General features: G+C 40.3%; 1 protein-coding gene across 1 annotated transcript; it reads left to right on the top strand.

The window, feature by feature from the left end:
- Nucleotides 1–648: 648 nt before the first annotated feature.
- On the top strand, nucleotides 649–8,134 carry PSMB1 (proteasome (prosome, macropain) subunit, beta type, 1). The gene is made up of 6 exons (XM_009891483.1): nucleotides 649–653; nucleotides 1,109–1,216; nucleotides 2,715–2,796; nucleotides 3,240–3,369; nucleotides 6,351–6,457; nucleotides 7,860–8,134. The coding sequence occupies exons 1-6, from the start codon at nucleotides 649–651 to the stop codon at nucleotides 8,043–8,045; spliced, it is 618 nt and encodes a 205-aa protein (XP_009889785.1). The 3' UTR covers nucleotides 8,046–8,134.
- Nucleotides 8,135–10,175: the final 2,041 nt, after the last annotated feature.

Raw genomic sequence — 10,175 nt, 5'->3', positions numbered from 1 at the left:
GGCCCTGAGAAGAGCGGCGGTAGGGCTGGGTCGTTCTCGTCTTACACTTGCCTCCCCCCGGCACTCTGTGAGGGTTTGTCTCCCCTTGCGAGCGCCTCTTTGTAGAGAAAGGGGTGCAGCACGGGGGAGAGCTGGGCTCGGCTTTGCCCTGGGCTGGGCCTTGCCCTGGGCTGAGCGTCCCGCGGGTCCTTGCAGCTCTTCGGGGGTGTTCTTGCATGTCTTCTGGCACTTGGGAAGAAAGGGGTGCAGCACGGGGGAGAGCTGGGCTCGGCTTTGCCCTGGGCTGGGCCTTGCCCTGGGCTGAGCGTCCCGCGGGTCCTTGCAGCTCTTCGGGGGTGTTCTTGCATGTCTTCTGGCACACTCGGGCTCCCTGACATTTTACAGGTCAAAATAAGCACTTTCCGTACCCCGCAGGGTTGTTTCTTTATGGTGGCTCAGGAAACTCATGTAATGGTCATATTGCTAGCTTCTAAACCTGTAACTGGGTTGAAAGCTGTTTTGGCATAACTGTTAAAGGTAGGTAATGTTTTTCAGACACTTGCTCTGAGTTGATGACAGGATCTGGTCAGGATAGTGTTATTTAGATTATTTTTATAATGCCTATCTGCTTTTTAAAGGATATCTCTTTGTTACTTAATGGTAGCACACATGTGGTAATCACAAAACTAGTTATCTGGAAGCAAATAACATAGATAACATCAGATTTAAAAAGCGATGATAATGATACTGGTGCTTAGCAGTTGGCTGGAGTGTTTTTGCTTGGAGAGTCAAGTTGTTTTAGAAGGGTGAATCTTTTCTTAGCAGGCAACTAAAATTGCTAGTCCATTGAGATTCTTGCATTGTATGGAAACTGTTTTACCAAGTTTCCGTACAGTTTTTAGTCCAAGTAAAGAATCATGGACATATATTTTCTTCAGTGTGTCTAGTATCTTCTTCCTCCAGTCTTGAGTCACAGGTAGGGACGTGCACAGTGGGAAATATACCAAGGAATATAAGATGCTTAACAAAACATGAGTCTGGATGTAGAATTACTATCTAGTCTGTTCCTCTGTTGCCTAAGAAGATATTTGTGCTAAAAGTCATGATTATGTGAATACTCTTCTTTAAGGACTGTGTTGGCGATTGCTGGAGAAGACTTTTCTATTGTTGCCTCTGACACACGACTGAGTGAAGGTTATGCAATTCACTGCCGGGACAGTCCAAAATGCTACAAACTGTAAGTCCAGGTCTTGTAAGAATTGATACAGATGAAATAACTTTTGTATTGATGAGTATGTCACCTGCCTGGAATGATCTATCACTTTCTTTAAGCAGAAGAAAAGGACAGTAACAAAATTGATTTTGGAGTCACGGTGACTCTTGCTGTAATGCAGGATGTGATGTAAATACAGCCAGATTTCCTGTTGCATGCTCTTGAAGTTAGCTGATAACAAGCTTTTAGCATGATTCAAGGCTCAATGTAAGCTGAGTGGGTTTTTTTTTTTGCTGGATAATCAGAAGAACTTCTGTCTTAACTGTAGCAAAACCTAATCCTGTGGTAACTCGTTCTGCTTCATCAGGACGCCTGGTATTGGTGTGCAAGTGTGCCCACTGCTGCCAGCTCTACTGTGTCACTGTAGTCAAACGTTTGTCTCTTTGGAGGGGTGTTTGTTTTAGGAGACGTAAACTTATCAGTAGTTCCACTATTGAACTTTTTATGCTGATTTTATGCTTATCTTGATTCACCTAGATAGCATCCCCTTGGTTTAAAAATACATATTGTTTACATTCTTTTGACTGTACCAGGTGCTTACCTAGTAGGCTGCTATCAGCTATGTAAACAATTTTTTTTAATGTTTTTTTTTTATTATTTTTGTTGATGACACAAGATCATATCAACTTATGTTTCTCTTGGCTAACTCCTTACTGTGCTTTTGACTCTAATGCTGTCCAAATGGAAATTACTGTGGTACATTCTGTATGCTGCACATGATGGCTTTGTGTTATTCTAGTGACAGGCTGAGAGAAGATTTCTATTTCAATTCTTTTCTGAATGAATGCTTTGTGATAATCTGTGACAGGCTGAGAGAAGATTTCTATTTCAGTTCTTTACAGATTATCACAAAACATTCATTCAGAAAATAAGTGTGAATGTTTGCAGACTCTCACCCATTTACTCGAATTTAAATTTCAAACGTGTGTTCCTGTAGTTAATCTTCATGAAATGTTTTGAAACTGAGCAAAGAGCTAACTTTCTTCAATGCAGCCAGGCAACTTCTGTTGTGCTGACACAGGAAAGCACCTCTAGCATGAATGTTACACAGCCCTTGTACAATCTTCATGCAATCCTCTGCCCAGATCGGGTAAAACTGGGTGGAGTGATATGATGTAGCAGGCTCCCCATCTCAGAAATCCTCTAGCAAGACTAAATGGTAATAGCTAGAGTTAGGGGTGCATGAAGAAACACAGAATTTCTTTTTGTCAGTCTTGCTGTGGAAGTCAGTGGATTGAAGAAAGATATCTGCGTGGTCCTGCACTTAATGAGTCCTCTGCAAGATGTAGGTTGCAGTTACCTTTTATACGCAAAAGACCTGTTGCTACATTTTAGACAACTGTTTCTGATACCCTTAGATAAACTGAAAATACATTTGGTGTTCTTGTAATAATCTACTGTCTAAGAAAGTGGTATAGTTAATACTAAATCTAAAATCACAACAAAATTTTGCGTTTTACAGGACAGAACAAACGGTCATTGGATGCAGTGGTTTCCATGGTGACTGCCTTACCCTTACAAAAATTATTGAAGCAAGATTAAAGGTAGCTAACTATCTTATTGTATTTAGAAACTTACATTCTTAGTATCACTTTTGAGACCAATAATATTATATGTTTTAAATACAATTTTTGCTGTTTTTTTCCAAATGTTTGTATCATAACTGTATTGCTAGTGAAAGGTCAGGTAGGGGAAATTGATGCTTTGTTCTTACTAAGTGTAACATCACAAATTTAAAGAATGGAAGAACTGGAGAGGATAATGTTAATGAGACATCACCTGTTCTTTGCAAAACTTTGGAGAAATGGTAATTTTTGGCTTGTAAGAAGGCTTTACCTTTAGACCAGTGTGTATTCAGTAATCATGCTAGTTAATAATCTTACTTAGCATCAGGTTTTTCTGTAACGAGGTAACAGAAAATGTAATTCTGATGAAGTGTAAAATTTAGTGTCTGACTTTCTTCTTGGACATGTGGTACCACCTGCAGATGTACAAGCATTCCAATAACAAGACCATGACTACTGGGGCTATTGCAGCGATGCTGTCTACAATTCTGTATTCTCGACGTTTCTTTCCTTACTACGTTTACAACATAATTGGTGGACTTGATGAAGAAGGTAAGACTTTAAACAATAAAGAAGAAAAGAGAGGCTAAATTTCTGTAGGTGAATAGCTGTTCTTTTACATCTCGGGTGTACTGATGGAGTAACAAAGTTTGTGTTCCTATTCTGAACACCTGCCTTTAGGCATTATGGTGCTTACACAGGTCAAATGCGTATTATGCATCTGACTTGTTTCCTAGTGTCTGCTACTAACTTCATCTTCCATTTCCTAAGGTATTAAAGTCTAAAAACTATGTTATAATTATTTGATTACAACTGAAATCTGCTGACGTTGCTCACTTGTCATACTTTAGACTGGAACACTTTATAGCAGCCGTGCTGGAATTCTTAGTTGTGTCTTTAAAGGAGACGTTAGCAGTAAAATTGCATATATTTTACTCTGTCCTGTTAGTGTGAGAGAGGTTATTAAATATGAAGGTTTACTCCAGAGACAGGTTTCTACAAAGAGATTTTTAAATATTAACTAATCCCTAGTGAAAATCATGACTTCTATGTGGAAGCTGTAGTTTAAATGTACAGCCCTTTCAGGACTTCCTGGGCTCTTGTTGCGCCCTTTCAGGACTTCCTGGGCTCTTGTCGCGTGATTTGGTTGGGTTGCTGAAATATGGTGTTCTCTGACTTCGAGCAGGAGCTTAGAGGTGGTCTTATCTGAATAATTTCAACCATTCCCCACCGTCTGTTGTTACCATTAAATTATACGGCGTTCCCAGTCTTGCTAAGACATGTCTATGATATTTGGAGTCTGGAAAGGGATTAGTCTGCCCTGCGTAATGGTGAATCTCAGATTATGAGGGGGCTGTAGCAGTTGAAGAATAAGAGTGCAGGTGTGCATACATGGGCTTAATTTGGGTGCAGCAGGATTGATTCATTCTGATTTAGTGTTTAACCGTGTGGAACTCTGCTAACTTTCTCAAGACTGCTCAGCTACCTGTGTGTCCTGGTTTGAGGTAAAACAGGACCAATTCTGTTCAGTAACTTTACTTTTTAGCTGGGCTTCTTCATATTACTGAAATTAACGGCATATTGTGCAGACACTGTTTGGTCTCAGAGTGATAAGACCTGTGTTTATAGTTTATGCCAAGGCATGGTATGCAGAGAGGCTCTTGCTTACACTTATTGCTGTAACACCCAAGGCCAGCTTACTTCTTTATTTGTCCCGTTGGAGGGTGGGAAGCAGAAAAGTGTAGAGGGCTCACACCTCCTGCAGGTAGGAGCAGACAGGGCAGGTGACCCAATACTGCCCAGCAGGGTATTCCATCCCATCTGCCTCACACTCAGTATAAAAGCTGGGATCAAAGGGTCAGCCCTCTTTTTTCAATGGCTGGCATCTGGGAAGGACTCTGTTTGTTCCTCTGCCTTTGATCCCAATCTGGAATCCAGTTCCCATCCATCACTGAGTCCAGTCTGGGACTTCTCCAGTGCCAGCTGGTGACGTGATTGTCTTCTTGGGAGCTTGATATGATTTTGTATATATTTCATTATTTTCTTTTGATTTTGTTATTAATATTTCATTAAAGTAGTTTAGTTCCTTCTGAACTCATAAATCTATCTCTCCTTTCTCTCTCTTTGAAGAGAGGTAGGGGGGAGCATCTTTTGGTTGCCCAGCAGCTGGTTTGGCCCAAACCACGACACATTTGTTGGCTGCCTACTGCGCTGGTGTTATGGTTTGAAGAACCCACAACAATTTATTGTTGTTTAGACAATTACCCTGTCACATGATGACCCCTCCCCACCCAGTAAGGGGAATCGGGGAAAAAACAAGGAAACCTGAGGGCTGAAATATAAACAGATTTAATAGAATAAGACTAAATAATTAGCATTAACAATACTAAAGAACCAATACTGATCCTGATACCAATATAAAATACACAGGATTATACTTGCCCAATTCTATCAGTAGGAAGCTATGTACTCGCAGCAGTGGGAGGAAGGGAAGGCCTCAGGGGTCCGGCACCAAGGCAAGAAGTTCTCAGGATCACAGCCATCGTAGAAGAGAGAAACACCTCAGCAAACTTTCTAGTTTGTATTGAATTGATGTTCATGGTATGAAACAATCCTGTTGGTCAGCTTGGGTCAAGTGCCTGAGTCTCGCTCCTCCTCATCCCCGCACCTGGAGAGCTTGAAAACACTGAGACCTTGAAACCCACACACCATAGCTGGCTAGAAAGTAAATATTTTCACAAATTCAGACACTAGAGTCTTCTAAAAGTGCGGTTTTCCCAAGCATTAGAAGAGACCTTACTGAAAAGTAAAATTACTGAAAGAGAAATTAATCCTGTGTTACTCAAACCAGGACAACTGGAGAGTTTATTAAATCAGGTGCGGCCTGTCTGAACAGAAAGGATGAGCATGGCCAGGTGCTGTGTTTGACTAGTATGTCCTCATCAAATGCTGATCCTTCAGAGGTACAGCATGTCTGCATTTCTGATGGCCAGGCAAGCTAAAAAGCTTTGCACAACCTGGCCTGACTCCAGAGGGAAGTGCGTAAGAGGCCAGAGCATCATCCCTGGTTCTGGGAAGGCAATGCGGATGCATTGCCTACCTCTGTGGAGGTGGTTCAAGAACTGTAACGTTAAAGAATGATGGCTAGGCTGCCTCTTTGCGCTAGCTTTAGATCCAGAGGAACTCTTTCTACAGCACAGTGCTCGAGCACGTTCTCCTGCTTTGATTATTCTGCATCAGCACTTTTTCTGTCGCAAGTACTGTAGAAAATGTCTGTTAGAGCATAGTTACAACTTCAATATTGAAGATAACCTTGCATACGGTATCAGGACACAACCGTAGTGAGCCTACTGTACAAAGCATTGTCTGAACATACTGCAATATTATTTGGTAAAGATTTGCTGGGGTCTGTGGTACTTTAGAGACTGCTTATAGAGAGTTAGTTTCTGATGTAAATGCTATTGTAAATGTAAATGTATTGACATATTTCTGGATTGTGATTCCATCTTTTTTTTTTTTTTTCTTTCCCCTAGGGAAGGGAGCAGTATATAGCTTTGATCCAGTAGGCTCGTACCAGAGAGATTCTTTCAAAGCAGGTGGATCAGCAAGTGCCATGCTGCAGCCCTTGCTTGATAACCAGGTAAAATAGTTTTCCTTTTTTTTCTCTCTCTCTCTCTTTTTTTTTTTTATGATCTCAGTAAACGTTTGTGACACTCAAATTAATATAGCTTTACTTTTGGGGAATATTACTTTTGAGAGAAATTTTAAATGTATTGCAGGTAGGACTGTTAGTCCATAAATCTATAAATTGTGTGGTTTTTCCTTCTTGGGAGAAATCAGAAAGTTTTGCTTTTGAATCTGTTCAAGTTTTAATATGCTACAAACAGTGGTCTGCCTGTTTAAAATACCGGTAAATGTTTTAATTGGGGAATTGTTTCCTAAGGAAGCTGATTTATGCCCCTCCCAAGCTGATAACATAACCATGCCTGTTACTTAGCATGAAATAACACTAAATTAAGCTAGAATTAGTAGGTGTATATAGTACATTTTATCACTTAACATGCACTTGTTTAAAAGTCTTTAAGTTTTGTACAACTCGGACACCATTTTCTAAGGATGTGCTTACATAAAACTGTTGGAAACTTATTCGGTTAAATTTGTCTAAAAATACTTGAAGAATATTTTCATATTTAATTGAGGCTGTTAATTGTTGAGTGAGAGAAACACCAAAGCACGTTTTACTCATTTTATTCTCAGATATTGGTGTTGGTATTGTTTAGTCAGTTGAGCCTGATTTCAACACAATTTCGTGCTTAAAAAGCAATAAGCAATCTTAGTTCTTATCAGCTGAGAAAGGAAGAGTCTCCTTTTTTTAAACAACTCTAGTTTCTCAGCTTTGACTTAGATTTGAACTTCATTAACTGCAGAAAATAAAATATCTTCTGCAGAAATAAAGTTGTGATAAGTTGCTTTTTATTGCTTCTGAGTTTGAGGTACAGTAAGGGACTCTTCCCCCTCCTTTTGCAGTTCTGATGCTTAAGTGGACGCTCAAGTTTATAAGCTAAAATACGCTATTTAATAGAACTGGTGTGCTCCAATATAGACTGTTATTTTTTAATTCTAGGTACGTTTAGGAATATTTGCCTTTAAAAAATGTTCCTAACTACAGAATGGCTAGAGAAAAGGCTTGTGTGCAGTTCTGGTACTGCTAACCCAGGAGAAGTTTCTGAAAAATTAGATCAGTTAAGAACTGAATGTTCATTGCGATCTTGTATATGCTGAATGGGTAGGAGCAGCTACACTTGCTTTAACTGGATCTGCTTCTAGTTGCTTTTGTGAGAGGATCAGCATTGGCAAAGTTCTGATCATGCAGCTGTAAACTGTGTGGAGGAATACCTTTGCCAGCTTTTGGTTTCTAAGCGAAACCAACCATTTCTTCTTTTTAAGTTGTGTAAATCTGCTGATTCTTGTGCAGAAACTGAAACAGCTTTCATGCTAGGGGGAACATACTTGCTTTAAAATGCATTTTCATCTTTCCTTAGATTGGCTTCAAGAACATGCAAAATGTGGAACATGTACCTCTGACCCTGGAAAAGGCTTTGCAGCTGGTTAAAGATGTCTTTATATCTGCTGCTGAGAGAGACGTGTACACTGGGGATGCACTTAAGATTTGCATTGTCACAAAAGATGGAATTAAAGAGGAAACTGTCCAATTACGAAAAGACTAACTCAGTTCACTTATAAACGTGTAATGTATGATGTACAATTTACCTGTATTAAGAAGACATTTGTCTTATTAAATTGTTTTCAATAAGTTTGACTACTGTAAAGCTGAATATTTTCTGTCTTTGTTGGAAGTGATAGTGCTTCTTGGAAAACTTTTTGTATTAGAGCAGTTTATGGTAAGGATGAAGCTAAGTGTTAAGAGTCAATTTGGTTTGTCTCATCTTAATCTGTTGATTAATCCAATTCCAATGTCAATTTAATCCCCTTTTTGCAATCCCTTATGCTATGCCATGGAGGAGTGTAAAGTTATTAAAATGTAGGTTCACAGGCTGTCCTGATAATACTTTCAGTTCAGCCTTGGTTTTGTGAAAAAAAGCATTTGTTGTGTTTATGCGGCCTTCTCTGTAGCTCATAGCTTGCTTTTCCTATCTTCTCCTTTCTATTTCTGACTTTGGTGTGTGACCTTCCCATACCAATTTCCCTGTGTAAGAGGGAACAATGTTAAATGGCATCTACCAGAGTTTAGTCCTGGACCCTGCATCTGGGCTCACCTCTTTGTGTTTCTGTTTGGTTAACATCCAAAATCTGAAGCAGCATCTTTTTCTGCTGATGATCGAAAATAACTTAGTGTGGAAATTCCTGGATGCTTATTAATGTCTGGAGGGTTGTTAGCCCTACTACTGCATTTGATTATTGGGAAATTGTATCAAGTGTAGACTGTTTGTCTGATGTGTTGTATCACACTTGTGGAAATTGGCTTGAGTACTAGGACCTTCAGAAAGCAGAGCTGCATCATCAAGGGGAAAATAATCTTCTCTTGCCCAAGAATCCTTTCACAGTCTGTAGCTAGCTGGACAGGGGCGTGTAGAATCGTAGAATCATTTAGGCTGGAGAAGACCTTTAATATCACCAAGTCCAACCATTAACCTAGCACTGCCAAGTCCACCACTAAACCATGTCCCTAAGCGCCACATCTACCAGTCTTTTAAATACTTGCAGGGGTGGTGACTCAACCACTACCCTGGGCAGCCTGTTCCAGTGCTTGACAACCCTTTTGGTGAAGAAATTTTTCCTAATACCCAATCTAAACCTCCCCTGGAGTAACTTGAGGCCTTTTCCTCTTGTCCTATCAGTTGTTACTCGTGAAGAGACTGACCCCCACCTCTCTACAACCTCCTTTCAGTAGTTGTAGAAAGCGATAAGGTCTCCCCTCGGCCTCCTTTTCCCCAAGCTAAACATCCTCAGTTCCCTCAGCTGCTCCTCATAAGACTTGTGCTCCAGACCCCTCACCAGCTTCGTTGCTCTTTGGATGTGCTCCAGCACCTCAATGATGTAAATTATATAAAATATCTTGTTGCTTGAGGTGACATACCTGGTTTTTATAAGAATAATTTTGCTGATGTGTTTGACTCTACAGTAGCCTTGTCTTCTGTGTGTGGGTGGCTGACTGCCTTCTGTGCAGCGTTTCAGGTGCCACACATTTTTCCTAGCTCTGGCTGGTCCTCAGCGGGTTTTCTGGACAGTTTAAACAGTGGGTAACTTTTCGAACCTCAGTAGTCAAACAGCTAGTCCATTGAAACTGACTGTAGCTGTGTTTGGGAAATCCAGTGAGTGGGAACTTGAACAGCAGCGGTTTCCCAAAGTGTTCATGAAAAGGAGTGGCCGCTGGGTGCCACTGTTGGGCCACCTAAGGAGGGAACACCTCCTCTCTGAGGAGTTAGGTGATAAGGAAGGAGCACAACATCCTAGTCCGGGGCTGAAATCGCTTGGTCACGCAAGTCAGAACTCCAAGGCACATTACATAACTTAACGGGATGTTTTACCATTATTTGCGAAAGTCATCTTAAATGGACAAGGTTAGCTGTATGAATGATGGTGTAGCTATATGCTGTTTTGTTCTGAGCAAACTGAACACGGTGCAATAGTTCCAAGAACAGAAAGCTTGTGTTGATTTAAAGTACAAATCAGCAATACCAAATTAAATACATGCTCTGTTGTTTCTATAAAATTAAATTAAATTACTATAAGCTTGGCTATCTTTGATACCAGATTTGTGTTAAATTGCTCGTGTGTTTCACACTAGATTGTTACAGCTTTATGCAAAGTTGGTGAACTCTAGTGAAACTGGATAG

Source organism: Charadrius vociferus, unplaced genomic scaffold (assembly GCF_000708025.1).
Source record: "Charadrius vociferus isolate BGI_N301 unplaced genomic scaffold, ASM70802v2 scaffold68, whole genome shotgun sequence".
NCBI classification, from domain to species: Eukaryota; Metazoa; Chordata; class Aves; order Charadriiformes; family Charadriidae; genus Charadrius; species Charadrius vociferus.
This window is presented reverse-complemented; position numbering and strand designations above follow the sequence as displayed.

Excerpts from the sequence above, each read along its gene's own strand:
- PSMB1 (XM_009891483.1), top strand. Across the intron at positions 2,797-3,239 it reads TTATTGAAGCAAGATTAAAG|ATGTACAAGCATTCCAATAA; the intron begins GTAGCTAACTAT and ends TACCACCTGCAG. Across the intron at positions 6,458-7,859 it reads AGCCCTTGCTTGATAACCAG|ATTGGCTTCAAGAACATGCA; the intron begins GTAAAATAGTTT and ends ATCTTTCCTTAG.